The sequence below is a fragment of the Thalia democratica genome, chromosome 2 (assembly GCF_965202585.1).
Source record: "Thalia democratica chromosome 2, ktThaDemo2.hap1.1, whole genome shotgun sequence".
Lineage (NCBI taxonomy): Eukaryota > Metazoa > Chordata > Thaliacea > Salpida > Salpidae > Thalia > Thalia democratica.
Window position 1 is genome coordinate 30,604,254 of NC_139166.1, and position 18,474 is coordinate 30,622,727.

Consider the following 18,474-nt stretch of genomic DNA (forward strand, 5'->3'; position numbering starts at 1 on the left):
ATAATTCGAAAAAGTTAACTTTTATGTCATAACAGAAAAGTATAAATTATTGTTTTTGATAGCTGTTTTTTTTTTCTTTTATGAGTGAAGTTGTTTTTTATAATTCAAATTTTTTCTCCAAATATAAAAAATAAGATTGCTTTATTTAGTGTACAAAATTCCAAAAACACTAGTTTCTAGTGAAACATTTTTATCAATTTTGTTTGTTTTAGACAATAATGTACACGCTAGATAAGTGATAATTTAAAAAACTCACATGAACGCTGAATAAGTTGATGTTCATAAACATTACTATTCAGACAAAATAGGAATCTCTAAAAGGTTAAAAAACTAAGTATTGTGTATGCTTATTTTAGAGTATATAAATATATTGTTTATTGATAGATAAAAAAACGCTCAAAAAGCTTGGTCTAAGGACCAGGTGTACAAAGGAACCTTTCGGTTATCTAGTAGTACTCCACATATGTGGTTGTTAAAATAACAGGATAAGTTTAAAGCAGTATAAGCATAATAACACTGTAACCTAAAAAATCCTTGATTATCTAATTAACATTTAATTAAAAAAGTTTTTATATTAAATTTAGATATTATTCTTCACTAATAAATCATTTCGCTATTATAAATCCCCATTTGCCATAAGTAAAATATTTTTAATGGTAAACTTTTTAGTCATGAGTTTAAATTTAATTTATAATATGAAATCGTATTTATTACAATGAAAAATTGTTATACCGGTTTATACCCAAAAAACTGACTTAGCCTGACCTGTGGCAACGCTGTATACACATCTTTTGTGGTATAAAATTAAAACCAAGTTTTTCAATTAACGTTAGTCTATTTTCATTCAAATTTGTTTTGTAGAATAATTTTGTAAAAAAACAAAACAATATAAGATACTAAGAATATAATAAATAATTATTGAGTTGCCAATTATGTTTGCTACAATCTTTTTTTTTACTCAGTTATTGTAGGTACGGACTTTCCAGGACTTTAGATTTATTTTATCAACTGACGAGTTCATTGAGTCCATTTCAGTTTGCCAAATTAACTATTGAAAAATTAAAACTGTTGTTCTCCTTTTACAACGTAGAAACTTAATGTTTTTTCAACGTAACATTTATAATATTTTACAATATAAGTTAAACTATAAAATCTGGTAAAAAAAGCTTATTCAGTATAAAAAATTGTTTTATTCTATCTTTTTACCAGTTATATGCGTATATACTATATACACATGTGAATTTGTAAAACCAAACGAATTTTTGTTTTTAAATGTAAATTTAATTCTAAAACATTAATGTAATATTAAACTAAAAACTTAACTGATATGCTTATTAGAATCGATAAACTTAATTTGTTGCATTTTGTGAAGGTCTGTTGATTATAATACTCAATTTTAACAATTGTATTGTTTAGAACTAATATTTTAAAATAGTTTAGCATTTTTTAGAGCAAAAAATATTGTTAAATAGGTACTTAACCAATAAAGCTTCACTAAAAACGTAATAAAATACATATATAAAATCAACTTTAGCTGTTAAGTATAAATTATCCATTATAAATTAAATTACTTATAACAATATCTAAACTCCGTAATTTTTTGAAGAAAATAACATGTTTTCCATAACTTGTGGCAACCGCGAATAACAATTATAGTAAGTTTTAGTCTTTAAAATTTCGCATGTTTTATTAAAAAGATATCAAGTATAAAACGAATCGTCAAAAAATAAAGATCTATTAGATGAAGGTTATTACCACAATACGTTATGTACAGACATCTGACTAGCCTACAAAAAAAAAGTTTTTTTTACAATTTCAATCTTTGGGAGAAGGGCTTCTGGACATGGCTTTTTCTTCGCTTTCTTCCTGATTGCTTTCTTTCGGTGACGCATCCTCAACTTCTTTTTCTAGTGATTTTGATCTAAATACAAATGAGTTATTTCGAAAGAATTAACAAAATATATAATATTTGGTAAAACTGCTAATGCAGGTAGAACACAATGAAGATTTAAAACGCGTTCTAGTATATTAAGTATATAGTCGTCAATAAAATGTTTCAAAAATTACTTTAATTATTCGCAAAAATTTGTAATTAAAACTTAATTTACTCGTATGGACAAAAAAAAATAATAATAATCTAAAGTACTCTTACTTGCTTCTGCTACGTTTTTCCTCAACGCTCCTTGCTCTTTTCTCCTCGCTTCTAGACCTTGATCTTGCTTTGGATTCTGATCTGGATCGACTCCTGGATCTTGAATCTTTCCTCGAACGAGACCTGCTTCTTGAACGAGATCTGCTTCGTGAATCTTTCCTTGAACGAGATCTGCTTCGTGAATCTTTCCTCGAACGAGATCTGCTTCGTGAATCTTTCCTTGAACGAGACCTCGAACGTGATTTGGACCTCGACCTGCGGGCTGATCGTGACCTGTAGAGAAAACATGTATTTGTATTTGTTGTTAATATTTAGAAGTTTGTTGTTTTGTTTATATTTCATAATTAATACCTGGATCGAGAACGTCCTCTTGAGTGCGATCTTGACCTAGATCTTCCTCTGGAACGGGACCTCGACCTACTTTTGCTGTAACTTCTGTCAGGAACCAGTTTAATCCTCCTTCCGTTCAATTCAGTGTCGTCCATTTTCTCAATTGCACGTTTCATATCATCATAAGTGGCAAAATCTACAACTCCTGCGCAAATTTAAAACTTGTTATTAAAAAACCAAGTAAAATGAGTTTTTTTTTTTGTTAAAAGTTTTTGTCAGATCTTATTAATATTACTTTTGTTTTAAAAGATTTAACATATCACATTAATTATAAGTACAAATTGTGTATAAATAGTTTCATTAACTTTAAGAGGCATAATTGTTTTTTTTTCTTATTGATAAATCTTATTGAAATGAAATTATGTTAAAACTCTAAAATAAGTACTTACCTACTTCATCAACAGTTGAGTTTTTTTTTGGTATATTAGGTTAAAGTAATTTGTTAATATATTTGTTAACCTAATATCAGCTATATAGTTATTAGTCTTAACTAAAAATAAGCAACATTGTTATGTGCAGTTTAGTATTTTATTTAACTTGAAGAGGTCACAATTGTTTGTCACCAAACCCGTTTGTGAATAAAATATTTAATTTGCACATCTTTATTTACCTCATATCAGCTTAAATTTTTTTTTATATATTATTGTATACCTTCATTCTGACGATGTTTGTGCGCGTCAGCATAGCTAACTTCGCCTGCTTCTCTTAAATAATCTTTCAAGTCTTGCCAGCTGACACGCGACGACAGATTTTCAACAATGACACGGTATTTTGTGCGTACTGGAGGTCCGTACCTTTAAAATAAATTTTCCATTTGCAAACTAGTTAAATTACTTTTCTTTTGTTATCAGAATCCGTGAAAAATTTATAAATGTAATATGTTTGATCTATTGCAACCATACAATTCTAAAAAATCAATGGCTATCTCTTTTTACTAGCTATTTTTTTATCGACAAGATCTTTTGATAAAAAAATCTTAATACTTTTATGTTCTGGTAATTTAACCGTAAAGGAGGTCAAACTATTAGTTAGGTGTAATATTTTACACTATTTTTTTTAATAATGTTTACAGCGTGATTAACTTTTAAATACATCGTATTTTTAAAAGTAAGCTTAAAAACTAATGACATTTACAATTTCATCACTAATCTTGTTAAAAAGTTAAAACTTCAGTACAATAAATAAAATGCTAACTTTCCTATCGCTCTGGAATCATAATAATTAGTCCTTCGACCGCCTCCATAACCGCCCCTGTCATATCCTCTATCACGGTATGAATCTCTGAGTAATTAATATTTGTAAACAATACAACTACTTTATTAAAAGCATTTGAAGACAAAGACAAAATAGATCAGTTTTTTCTGTTTATTTTTAATATTATCATTCGTTTTATATAATGTATAGAGTCATGTGCTTATTTATATAATTATAAGTCAAACTAATAAATATTAACTTCAATAATATGGAATGTATTTATTCTTTCAAGAATTTATTTTACAAACTAAGTTTCGGTCGAAGACCTCGTCAGTGCTTAAATAAATCTTATTCAAATATAATAGTTGAGATCTCTTTATTTATTTTCTTAAAACCAAAACATATAATAATATAGGATGTAATACTTTACCACAAAAAAAAAGAAAAAAATAAACTACTATTCAAGTTACAACAAAATTTTAAAATATATAAGTTACAATTTACATAATTTTATGGTTATTTACGAATATTATTAACATGTTTTTGAGAATTTTTTTCAGATTTTTGAAAGTACAAGTTTTTGGGTCTACTTTTAGTGTAAAATTAAGTTTAAGGTAAAAAACTGTCTTTATTGTATAACAACATTGGAAAGTTACTGTTAAGCTAATTTTATTGTGTTTTTCAAAAAAATTTAATGATACCAAAAAAATTATCTACATGATACATTTTTTGTGGTAGACTAAATTTCATTACTTTACATGTAAAATTTGTTTAAAATATCTGGTTTTTTAGTGATTTTTGTTAAAAATTCCAAAGTTTTTTATTCTAAATATCTCACATTCCATGTGTTTCCAAGTTTTAGCCTAAATTGTCAAATTATAGGTTATTTTTGCAATTCTCTATTAAGTATATATTATTATTATAATTAAGTTACAAGTGTTCAAAGGCATAGGGGAGTTAAAACTTTTTTTTTATTTAGTCTTATTTTTCACTTAATTAATTAAGCTACCAACTATCTTTCATCAAATTTATAGTGACTTTTAAGATATAAGCGATCAATGTTAGAACAATCAATAGGTTCTTTATGGGAAGCGCAAAACTAAAAAGACGAAACTTTTCGCTAAAAATCTATCTCCTCCTTCACTTTTTGAGCAATTGTTTTAAAACATTCTCAGAGTAATATTTAATAAATTTTAAAAACTTGATGAGCATTTTTTTTTATTAAACAAAAAAAAAAGTTTATTTTCGACGTTTTTTTTTTATCAGCTTCTACAAATTTTTTGAAATATCAAAAAGAAAATTTCCTGAAAATTCAAGTAAATTGCTTTAAAAATGAAGGAAGAAATAGATTTTTAGTGAATTTTTAAAAGTTCCGAGAAAATTTGTGATTTCGTACTTTTGTATTGGATTTTTTTTTACAAAACTGGTTATATCTTAAAATTTAATTGATTTTTATTCTATAAAAAGTATAAACCTCAAGCTTTCAAATAAGAGCCAATATAAATTTTTGTAAAAAAAAAAGCTGGACCCCCTAAGCCCTTAAATTCAAGTATTAAATTGTTATAAATTATCTTTAAAATTACATAATAAACTAATCGTAGGTAAAAAACAAATGGTTTATATTGCCAGAAGTTGCTGTTTGGTCAACAAAAATAAAAACTTTATTCTACCATAAATATAATTTATTTCTTTATTAAAAACATTATAAAGCTCTAACTTAATTTTCAAAATTAAAACCAAAACAGTTTTACAAATGTTCCACTACTAACCTGAAAATAAAAACTCAGTTGATAAATGAAAGTGTTTAAAATTTTATAAACCACATTGCGTAATGTTCAATGTTAGTCATAAACTATGTATTCTATCTGAATTTCAAACATAAATTAAAATAATTAAAATTACATAAGAAACTGTTAGTATTTAAGGCTAGATTATTACTCAATCATAAATATAGCTTAGTAAGTTTTCATTTTGTTAAGTAACAATCCATGATAGTGAAAGCAAATGTTTTGTCATTCGTTTTTCGTTTTTAAGGATACTTATATGTTTTATTTAATTTTTTTCTTCAACATATCTAAACCATAGAGTATTCAAACATTTGGTATTGAAATTTTGTATTTTCCTGATAAATATTTTTCACTTAAATTAAAATAAAATTATTTTACAGACACTACATGATCAACATTATTGATATTAAACTACAACAGTATAGTTAAAGGTTTAGAAAAACAAACTCAGTTTTTGATTGATTCAGGTTTAAATTATATAAGTCCAACCACCTTCAGATAAGGAAAAAAGATGCACAATAACTATTTACCTGTGCGAGTCTCTCCTTCCAAAACCTCCTCTGAATCCTCCGCCGCCGCCTCCGCTTCTCGGTGTTCCCTTGGCATGCTCGATTGTCACTCTCTCGCCACAAATTTCCCGGTTGTTCAACTCGTACACTGCGTCTTCCGCATCTCTATAAATACTTTTGTTTAAAGAGGAGATAAATATGGATTCAAATTATAAAAAAATTGATATTTTTATTTTCATTCAAGTTCGTAATAGTTAGTGAGGAGCAATCATAATGACACATACATCTTAAAACGGTGATTTTAAGAAAAAATCAGTTCTAGAAAACTTCTTAAATAACCATTTAAAACCTTCATATATAAATGTACTTTGTTTCATAATAGGCATTAATTAATTTCTTCTAAAAATTAAAACTTACTTATTTATATATATATATTTATTTATTTAATTATATAAAAACTATAATTTAAACAGCTGTTTCACACATTGAAATGTAAAATTTCATGTGATCGTCAGTAAGTTACAGTTTATTATAATAGTGAACAGAAATTTCGATTTTAGAATTTTTTATAATAATTATGACGTAGTAATGGTACAGTTTATTGTACGATTAGTTGAATTTGAAATACGCTGTGAATATTATTCTATGCTTTTTAGGAAAGTTTAAAAAGGTTATTTTGTAATTCTAAGATCGAAATTTCTGTTCACTATTATATTATAATAAACTGTAACTTACTGACGATCACATGAAATTTTACATTTCAATGTGTGAAACAGCTGTTTAAATTATAGTTTTTATATAATTAAATAAATATTAAGCTCCAATTTGATTTGTCGAGCACTATCGATCAGAACTTTGTATAAAACCTTTGTATAAAGACTCCGTAGATCTGTTCTTAAATTTATTTGAGAGCAGTGAAACGCCGTTAGTCGGAATAAAGTTTTAGCACAAGAACATCTGTGATATACATTCCGATAAGCTTAGCTTATCAGGATCTCCAGGATTTAACGCCTTATAACGTTACATCTTATATATATATATATATATACATAATAATTTCATAACTAGCTTCCTAAACATTTATAAAATATTTAAAACTAACAAAAAATAATAATTAGCTTGAATGTCAAAGAATCACATTTGCTTAATTATACTTTTATTTTCCTTTATTTGAATTAGTATTTAGTTTTCATAAAAGGCAAACATAAGACCATAACTGTGCAAAAAGAAAATATTAAAGTACATTATTATTAACCTTGCATCATCAAATTGAACAAATCCGTATCCGTTTTTCAGTGAGATGTCCCTCAACTTTCCATATCCTTTAAAGAATCTCTCAACATCACTTTCCCTGGCTCTGTGATTCAGGCGACCAATGAAAACTCTTGTGTTTGACATAATTTACGCCTGGAAACAATTGTTATTGAAACTTGAGTTCATCATACAAATAAAAATTGAACAGTGTTTTCAAAAATCAGTTAAGATAATTTTGTTTATTTTCATGACTTCTTTCAAGTATCTAATCAAAAGAAACCTATGTTAGAAAATTTAACTTACTAGAAATTATTTAAAAACAACTTATCTATCAAAATTTAAGTATAAAGAAGCTTGTATAAGAGTAAAACACTTGAATAAAACAACAGTAGGAGCTCTTGGTACGAATTGATCTTCACTAGTATTTACTTTTTTAAATAAACTTTTAAATACTTACTCAAGCTTCATTGTTACTTTTTTGGCACAAAAAGTTGACACTTTTCTAATAAGCTTTTTATTTTATTTAAATTCTTAAGTTTTCTTATAACAAACTTAGATTTGTATGTGGGTTATCTTAAAATTTAAAATTTAGAGAGTAAAAATAAATACTTTTTTATTACCAGTTTAATTCATGAAACGGTAAAGAAGAAAATTAAAACAACACTTATAAAAGGAAATATTTATTCTAATACACTATACTAGACAACTGAACTTATATTGTAGTAAGTTTAAACTTTTAGGCTCTTTTGATTGTATCTCAAGAATGTTGAAAAACACTTATCATCAAAAAAAATCAGTAGTTATATGAAAATATTAGGTCTTTCATTTTACTATAACAGTATCTGCCTTTAATTGGAAAAAATAACAAAATGCAAAGTTATATCATGGTTGCCATTTAATAAGGCATACAAAGTAACCTATGTAGTTACTAACTAAGGCTGACCTAAATAAGCTAGTTTTTTTTTACTCTTAAAAATAAAATGCTTCTGGAACAACCTATAAAACCTATAAACTTTTACTTAATTTTAAGTCATAGTGAAAATGACTAGAATTTTATGTATTAAAGCCAATTTCTAGAAAACATACCTTTGTAAAAGTATAGTAAGTTCAAAATTTGAAGACTTTTAAAAAATTTATATGCAGAATTGGAAGTAAGCATATTTTTGTTTTTATAAAACAGCCAGGGTTGCTAAAGGTTTTTTGTAAACTTCTTCCAGGTTTTCTTGTTTTCTTCCATGTTTAAAACAAACAATACTTATATTTGTAGTATAAAATCAAACTTAAAGTAAAAAAACTGTCTTAAATAGTATAAATAATTAAAAAGATAATGTTTTGCTATTTAGAATATGTTTTTTTATGATAAAAAACTAAAATTATAAAAAAAATTTTATCTTTACAATAGATTTCGTATGTAATTGAAACTTCTTACTTTACTTTAAAAATAGTTTGAAATTCAATTTTTTCCAGGTTCTTTGGTAGTTTTTTTTTTCAAAATTCCAGATTTTTCCTGTTTTTTTTTTTAAGTTTTCAAATTCTAAGTTTTTCCAGGATTTTAGATTTTTTGGCAACCAAGAACAGCACTCAGATTAAAAACATAATATGCAGGGTTGCCACTCTTTAAGCTAAAAAAACTGTCTCGAGTTATTCTGAGCTTACAAAAAAATTATGTTAAATAAATTCAAAAAAACAAAACAAACTTTTAAAAATACACAAAATTTGAGTTTTAGCTTAAAAAAGATATAAAATATCAAAATATTGAAACTAAAACAATCAAATCTCATTCAAGACCCAGAAGAAAAAACTGTGTATAAGACTTTCATTAACACTATCTTGATTTTTTAATTTTTAAACTATCGAGTTATCAAGAGTTTTTTTATTAATTTCAAGCTGTCCTTGCTTATCTTGATTATGTTGAGTGTGTAACTCTGAATATTAGAATATTACTAATATAAACACATAAACTAGGTAAATAAGCTACAAAACCATTGTAACAACTTAATTTTTTAATATGAATTATTATCATCATTGTTTATATAATTTTAGCAGTAAAAAAAAGTTTAGATTATTATATACAGTAAAGCTAGTAATAAGCCAGAAAATTTTACTTTAGATTGAAGCCAACGTTAAAAACTTTTAAAATATAAAAGGTAGAACATAATTTTAGTGAATAATAGCAAAACATTGAAAGATAGTCTAGTCAAAAAATTTTAGGTTTGTAATGAAACTAACTTGACTTTTCTATTAAAAAAATATACTACTCAAGCCAGCCTAAATTTTCAAGAAATAACAAAAAATATATATAACTAGCCTGAGTTACCCTGAATGGCCTGAACGTTTGGCATCCTTGATGTACGGTAATAACATAATTATAAAACATGATTAAAAAATCATATGCGTGTATAAATTATACAGGCATATCCTAGTAAAAGTACTTGAGCTAACTACAGGGTTGCCACTAATTTTTTCGAAACTTTTTCCAGGTTTTTCAAATTTTTTCAAGGTTTTTAAAAGTACACATTTTTGGGTCTATTTTTAGTTTAAAGTCAAGTTTTAACTGTAAGGTAAGAAACTGTGTTAAATAGTAAAAAAACATTGAAAAGATACTGTAAAGCTACTTTAAATATGTTTTTTAATAAATAAAAATTTTGATGATGACAAAAAAATTTTATTTATACGATAGATTTTTTGAGTTAAATCGAAATTTTACTACTGAAAATGTGAAAATTGATAAAATTCAAGGCTTTTTTAGTGACTTTACTTTGAAATTCCAGGTTTTTCTAGGATTTTCCAGGTTTCCAGGTAAAGTGGCAATCCTGTAACTACAACAAAATGCAAAAAATACTTAATAGTAATTAAAATTAAAGTTATATTTTAGTGTATTTGTAAAAGCTCTACCTAAGGAATTTTCATAATTTTTTTTTAACATTAAAAAATTTTAAACTCTAGAAATTTATTTAAAGTACAATAATTATACTCGATCCAAAAAAAATTATCTTTAAAAACTGACTACTTAAACAGATAAAAATTATAAACTAAAAAATAGAACTATATATCCTTTTGATTTAAAAAAAAATCGTAATTCTATGAAATTAGATTATACTAGCTGGAATTTATTTAAAAACAATGTACAAAGATATTTGAAAAATTAAAGTTCTAATTATATTAAATTAATCCATTTTAACATTAAAAAACAAAGCTTACAATTTTTTAGGATAAATGCAACACATCACATCTTCAGTAAAAATGAGTAATATAAAAACAGTGCATCAGTATGACATAGAGCTCCTTTTGTAAATTCAAGAAACAAATCCTCAAAATGATCTTAGTAATTGTTTTTTATCACCCACTTAAGTAAATCATCTACCATTTTGCACATCTTAAATCATAAATTCAGTGTGTATTTAAGGTCACCATTTTCATGATGTGAATTAGACCGGCCATCAGATTAAAGGGACCATTGGACTTGCTCAGTTTTAAGAAGGTTGAAAAGCTCACAAAAATTGTAATGCAAGACTACAGCACTTCATATAAGTTACAGAAACCATCTTATCTAGTTTATGACAGTGACCTGTTTTATAATTCAAACAGCTTTAATTCAGCAACTTATATAGACTTTCATATATTTAAAAAATAAATAAACAATATAAAAAAATGTATAGGCTCAGTAATAACTATTATAATACTAACTATTAGTTATGAAAGTACTAAACAATAATATAAAAGGGCTGCCACTATTTAAAACAAAAAACTAGTATGAGTTAATTAAATTACCTTTAAAATATTGTGTGTTTTCAAAATTTGTTTCACATCTTGTATATATTTTTATTTTATTTTTAAATTACAAGGACTTGAATCTTAATATGTTCTTGCATAGCACACTCTAACTCTAAGTGCAGAAAACTTTTAAAATGCCTTCTTAAAGAAAAAACTTGAAGTTTAATTCACTTAAAACTTTTGTACATTGCAATTAAGCAAGTTTATTTCTTATCTTTATAAATACTATTAAAAGGGTTGCTATTGGTTTTTGAGAAACTTCTTTAAGGTTTTTAAAAGTACACGTCTTTGGGTCTATTTTTGGTTTAAAGTTAGGTTTACAATTAAAAACTGTGTTAAATAGTATAACAACATTAAAAAGATACTGTAAAGCTATTTTAAATGTGTATTTAATAAACAAAAAATTTGATGATGACAAAAAAAATCTTTACCTATTTGATATATTTTTTGTGTCAAATCAAAATTTTAGTACTTAACATGTAGAAATTGTTTAAAATTCCTTTTCAGGTTTTTTTAGTCTAAATTGTCAAATTCCTGGTTTTTTTCAGGATGCCAGGTTTTGTGGCAAGCCTGTTTTAAACTCTAAAAGTGGTTTCAAATAACTCTAAGACTTGTATATACTTAACTAGGATATAAAAAAAAAGTTAATTAGAGTGTGTTATAAAGATAAACTAATAGATTTTACAAGACATTACTTGATTTTTGGTATAAATACTAATTTTTTGCAAAAATAAACATTATCCTAAAGAAGGATTGGTTTATTTTGAAAAAATATAGAAATTAGTCTAATTCAAAAAACAATTCAAACAATCATGATTTTAAATTAACTTTAAATTAGCCAGTCTTTTTAAATTTAAACTAGCTTGAGTGTGTGGCAGCCCTGTAGATATTTATAAAAACTTTTTACAATATAAGTAATAGTATACATATATCATGACAACCATGAAAATACAAAGTAAAATCAATAGTCAAATTCATACTATTAGTTAGATTAGAAGAGGGAACCAATTTGAACTTAACTTTAAATTTTCTTTTAAAAAATTTGTTAACAATTATCATGTAAAAAGAAAAATAAGTTTTAGATTGGTTTAAAAGGGTTGCTTTAATTTCAGTGAAGGGATTAAGAGGGTAAACCACTTTTCCACAACTTCATCTTATTTTGTAGTAACTATGCTACAAGTTTCTTTTTACAGATATTTAAAAATTCAAAATATTTTTTGAGATATAGCAGGTAAAAGTTGGAGAGTACAAATATTAAAATTTTTTATTTTTTATTTAATATTTTTATTTTAAGTTTTGTTAGCACATATTTCTTTAAATATTGCAAGGAATATTTCCTAAAAATTTGTGGTACTTTTCTCAAAAAACATCGGAAAACACAGACTTTTAGTGATTGCTACTTATTCACCGTTTTAGTTTTCTCCTATTACAAGGTTAATATCCTATTGTACTCTTCGACTTTAACCAGCTTTATTATCTCAAATTTATTTGAAGTTTTTTAATATGTATAAAGCAACTTGTAGCTTAACTAAAACTCTACAAAATAAAATCAAGTTGTAAAAAAATTATTTTCACCTTCTGCCCTTAAACATGATATAGTATCTATTAAGCAAGCCAAACACAAATTTACAATTATCCAACATTCAGATTATAAAAATTTGCTTTTAATTCTTCATTGCAACCTTTTATACGAGTATGTCCCAAAAACTATTAAATACTTGAAATTCTAATCAAAAATTAGGTTTTAAAGCTAATTTATAAATTTGTTGAAAAATTTCTCTGCCTCTATGTTGTATTAATGAAATGCTCTATTGTATATACCTAATGATTTTTTAAAATCACCAACTTCTCAATTAAATTAGTCAACTTTAATTTGTTTTTTTAATACTATCTTAAAAGATTTTTCATTAGTTTTCTTTTGTAATCAATAATTTGTTCTTACAAGAAATCATTCTATATTTCATTCAAAACTTGTCTAAAATATGAGTATTTTAGTAACCAGTAAAGTAGCACAACTTAAACTTTACTTTACCTATTAAACCTGTTTTTTTTTAATTTTACACATATAATTTAGGTAAAACTTTGCTTTCTTTTGTAATATAGATTTTATTTTAGTATTTGAGAAAAAAAATTGAAATTTTTGATTAAAACATTTTTTTATTTTATATGTATTTAAGCTTTAAAATTGATGAATATTAAATTTTAGGCTCTAGTTTGAAAGAATACACATTTGTAAAAAAAAAAAAAAGTTATTGTGTTTACACCAAATTTTTAACAAAAAAGGAAACTTATGAACGTAAATAAAATTTCACTTTAAAAAAAATTAAGAATGATAAAAGAAAATAACATTATTTAAGTTATTTAAATTGGCTCTAAAATATGCAATTTTACTGGTAGCTAACAGACAAATACTTTGGACAACTTTTGAATGAAATTTAAATCTTGTTTTTTTATTAACTGGAAAATGGTTAGTTTTAAAAACAACTTATTTTACAAGAGAAGAGTCTTTGAAAATGGTTTTAATTCAAAATATTTTTTTTAAGTTTCATCTGGGTTGCCACTTTTTGAGTCAAAAACTATCTTAAGTGACCCAAAATCTGTTCTGGGTAATTTTGAGATTAAAAAAATTTTTTTTTAATGTTTTAACTAATATTTATTTCAACCATCATCAGTCAAGTTAAAGATGTTTTATCTATTAATAATAAATTATGAACTTCACCACATGACCATCAACAACAGCATCCAAGACAACAGGTTGTTGTTGATGGTCATGTGGTATAGTTCTTTATTTATTATTTTTTCAATGTTAAAATAATTTAAAATATTATGAAAGTCAATAAAAATTTAGTTTTTGAAAAAAATTGGTAAAAAAGTATCAAAATATTGAAACTTGAACATTTAAATCTTAATCAAAATCTATAAAAATAAACTGGACTGAGATTTTCAAAAAATCTTAAAATTATTGATGAGTCATCCAGAGTTTTTTAGATTCAAACTAGCAAGTTATCCAGAGATTCTAGATTCAAACTAGCAAGTTATCCTGAGATTTTTAAAAACTGTAAAGAGTTGATACGTGTGGCAGCCCTGTAAAGTGGACTAATTAGCTACAAATGAATAACTCTACTGGTTGCTATGATATTTGAACATATCAGTTAATAAACAGTACAAATTTTAATTTTGTTAAATGAAATCTTAGTTTAAGTGCCTTAACATTTTTAATGTGCTAAAAAATCACACTATTGTTAATTACAGCTGAAAATTTTTTAGTGTATCATACACACTAAGTGAAACAAATTTCACTGGAACACAGAGACTTTTTCTTTTGAGGTGAAGTTTTTCTTAAAAATCAAGTGCATTGTATATGTAATATTTTAGTTTGATCATATAATTTTATCTATTTATACAATTAACCTAAAAAAAAGGAACTAAAAGTACTCATTGTCTTATTTTATTTTAAGTTTTATTTAGTTTTTATAGAGCATTTATAATAATATATGATTTTGTATTAATTATAAATAAAATAACAGATAATATTTAGACATTTTCTATTTAGATTAGTAGAAGTATAAATATTATTAAATACATAAAAAAATTCAACATATTTACATATTTAAGTTAAGGGCATAGGGGGGGACCAATATTTAGTTTTTTTACTAAAAATAACATTGGCTCTTATAAGAAAGCATAAGTACAAACTACAAGTTAGGTTTTATAGAATCAATTTTTTTTTTTTTTGAGACATAGTAATTTTTGAGAACAGTTTCCAATACAAACTTATGGACCATAAATTGTTTGGGTCAGTTTCCTTAGAAATTTAAAAAATCACTAAAAATCTATCTTCTCCTTCATTTTTTGAGCTAAAGAACTTTCAGGAAACATTCCTTTTATAGTTTAAAAGACTTGAAAAGTTAAAATTTTTAAAAGATTTAAAAATAAATACTTTATGTATAAGGAACAAAAGAAGTTGATTTTTTCAATTTTTTTTTCAAAATTATTTAAAAAAATTTTTGCATTATACTTTTTTTAATATTATAGTGGACTTTCTGTGAAAAATTGAAGAAGACTGGTTAAGAAATGAAGGATAAAATAGATTTTTAAAGAATTAGTCTTTTACACGTTTTTAGTTTGTGCCTTCCATTAGTAACCGACATAGATCTCTTATATCTCAAAAACTACTTTGATATTTTAAGCAGTTAAAAACGTCTGATAGCTCAGGTAAAACTCTATAAAATAAGATAACTTGTAAAAATCAAGGTGAGCCCCCCTAGGCCCTTAAATATATAGTAAAGATTTCAAAAATAACTTTCAGTGAATAAAAACTTATTGATGTATAATATGGTAAATTATAATTCATTTTCTACTAAATTAAGAATTACAATTATAAATTTTTAACTGAACATGAATCTTAATTTAATCAAAATTTTCAAGTAATATTTAATGCATTTAAATTTAACTTTAGATAAAAAACTAACTATGTTGTTGTAATCTAGTACTAATATAAAATATGCAAAATATTATATTAGTACTTACTTATTAAAAATATTATATTTTCTTCTATACAGATTAAAAACACTTTTTGGTTATGCTTAACTTTAGGTGAGCACGCTTTGGGTTGATATACAGGAATTTTCCAGCTTTATTTTCAATGATTTTCAATTTTATTTTGAAATTTATTCATATTATATATTTATATTACTGAATGTAATTTTAGCTGGCACCTTTAGTGACTCTTCAACTTTATATAAGAGTGTCATTTCAACGATGCAACTTTTTTGTATTCTTTTATTAATATATTTTATGTATGATACATATTGGTGTGAACTTAGTATAAAAACTTATTTGTTTTGTTAGGCTTTAATTGACTCAAACAATAGTGTCAAATCAACTTCAGTCATTTCAATTCTAGTCTCAACAACAAGAGTCATTTCAAATTATATTGTACATCATTAGATAAATAAAACAAAGATTTTTATAACAAAACCAGTTAATTTTCATACTAAGTTCACACCAATACGTGACATAATAAACGATAATACTAAAAGTTTACAAAAAAGTTTAGTAGTTGCGATGGCGAAATGACACTATTATATACTGTTGAAGAGTCACCTTAGGTGCCAGCTGAAATTAAATTCAGTAATATAAGTACATAAGCAGGGTAAAGCTTATGTACTTATTTTCAAAATAAAATTAAAATCATAGTAAATAAAGCTAAAAAAATCCTGTATATTAAACCAAAGCGTGCTTACTTAAAATTAAGCATAATTCACTTTTTTTTTAGTTAATTCTACATACTTTTTTAATAATTTTTTTCAAAATAACATCAAAACAAAATTACCTGGATTAAGTTTCTTAGTTATAGTGATCAGGCTGGCCAAGATGATCTAAACTAATTATAGTATATTCCCTGCAAAATATTATAAAACATAGTTGATGTTTATATCTAAATCCTAATGTTTATAAATATTTATTTGATTAAAGCTTCAAATCTCAGATTTTCGTTCAAAATAGGCAAATATTGGAACTAAAAGTTTTTGGCAGCTGACTTATATGGCTTCATGAATATAGTTTTTCTAAATATTAAAAAAAAAAGCATTTTTATCATTAATGCTATTATGCAGGGATCAGATAGAAGGATAAAAACAAACTAGTTAAATTACTTCTTTTGCCAACCTAAATCAATTCACGTTCAAATAATTTTCTGTAAAAAATATAACTTATCCGATTAATTAACACTTAAAATAATTCTTGTCCGATTATTTACAATCTGATCAATTTCAACTCCAATTGCTTCCTATTCGATCAGTTCCTAATGCATTTGCATAAATTTTTAACGAATATTAAGGCTTTTTTTTAACTGTAATAGTATCATATGTTTTTAGTGGAAGTGCTATAGTTTAAGTAAGTGCATTATTTAAACAAAGCAGGAGCGTGTCTAGACTATTTTTTAAGTGGGGTAAAACAGTTTTATTTTTATGTAATAATAGATTTTTCAGAATTATACTTTGTTAAAACTCTTTTAGAATAATGTAAGTACTTACTCAAATGTTAAAGCATTTATTTTTATTATGTAAGTAAGTATTATTAAAACTAATTCCTAATTAAAACAAATCTTTTTTTTGTCATTTACCTACATTTTTATTATTATTTTATAAAGAAAATGTTTTATAGATAGTGTCTAACTCAACAAGCTCGTTATGATAAACAAAATTTTTTTTCTTGATTTAACTTAGAGTATAGTGTTGGTTGACATTAAATATTGGATAAAAGTTTGAAATAGAATTAAGAAAAGTTATCTGTTTGTTGAAAGTAGTAAAAAACTTTCAATTAATTTGTGTTTGTAAAATTTTTAACTGTTTTTAGTATATTAACAGTTAGTTGATATATAAAGACAAAATATATTATAATTAAAATACAAGAGTTAATATATTGTAAAAACTAAACAACTTATATTTGTCGAGTTTGTAAAAAGTGAATATAGATATTAACTATTTGTTTAAAAACAAACCAAGTTATATATTTGAAATAAATACAAAAATTCTCTAAGTTATTTCTATTTACTGGACAGTTCTTAGTAAAAACAGAAAACAAAAGTTATTTATTTTTAATGATTTGTTTCAACTTATAAAATTAAAAAAATTAATTAGTTTATTAAATTAAAAATAAAAAAAAATTAATTAGTTTATTAAATTAAAATTAATTAGTTTATAAAAAAAGTTTTACTTGTTTTATCATTATTGTCAAACTATCTTCTTTAAACGATAGATAAACAAATAATATTTTAAGTTTAACAAAAACTTTTTAAAATATCACTATATTACACTAAAAGTACAAAATTAGTACACTAAAAGAATCAAAACTAAAAACACTAAAAAAAAAAAGAACAAAAAGAAAATATCATGCTAAAAAATTTGTGGAATACAACATGTGTTAATATAATTTTGTTTAAAAAGGTTAAAAAATAAATAAAAGTTTTATACGTATAAACCTAATCTTCAAGTTAAATAGTATAATATAATAATTTTAGAAAAACTGCAGTACGTAGTTTAAAATTAAAGCATAAATCAGTTAAAAAAAAATTCTTACAAACAGGCTCTCAAAAGGAAGAAAATTATTTTTTATTAAAAAAACATATTTTAAAACTATTATCCGCTGTACCTAAGTAGCGCACAGCACAAAAGTAAAACTTTTTATGACTACAAGAAAAGTTTGCCTGTTGTTATGCCAGTTAGTTGTTTGTATTTCTTTATTCAAATGATAACATAAGTGCAAATTAACTATTTAGTTTATTACCAGGTTTTGGAAGGAAAACAAAACTAATAAAGTTTGAATAAGTTTGACAAGGTCGGAATTTTTATTACCGAAACCTGGCAACAAGTTGAATACTTAATTTACACCTGTGTTACGATTTAAGCAA

The 18,474-nt window shown here is 24.6% G+C and overlaps 1 protein-coding gene across 1 annotated transcript; it reads right to left on the reverse strand.

Annotated features, from left to right (window-relative positions):
- Positions 1-1,668: 1,668 nt before the first annotated feature.
- On the reverse strand, positions 1,669-16,472 carry LOC145830160 (serine-arginine protein 55-like). The gene is made up of 8 exons (XM_082938058.1): positions 16,396-16,472; positions 7,288-7,439; positions 6,054-6,197; positions 3,737-3,823; positions 3,194-3,336; positions 2,504-2,687; positions 2,153-2,425; positions 1,669-1,921 (listed from the first exon to the last, which is right to left on the reverse strand). The coding sequence occupies exons 2-8, from the start codon at positions 7,428-7,430 to the stop codon at positions 1,816-1,818; spliced, it is 1,080 nt and encodes a 359-aa protein (XP_082794184.1). The 5' UTR covers positions 7,431-7,439; positions 16,396-16,472; the 3' UTR covers positions 1,669-1,815.
- Positions 16,473-18,474: the final 2,002 nt, after the last annotated feature.

Coding starts and splice junctions, on each gene's coding strand:
- LOC145830160 (XM_082938058.1), bottom strand. CDS start 7,430: ATGTCAAACACAAGAGTTTTCATTGGTCGCCTGAATCACAGAGCCAGG. Junction 3,337..3,736: donor GATTCCAGAGCGATAGGAAA/GTTAGCATTTTA, acceptor TTTATTTTAAAG/GTACGGACCTCCAGTACGCA. Junction 1,922..2,152: donor GAAAAACGTAGCAGAAGCAA/GTAAGAGTACTT, acceptor ATTTGTATTTAG/ATCAAAATCACTAGAAAAAG.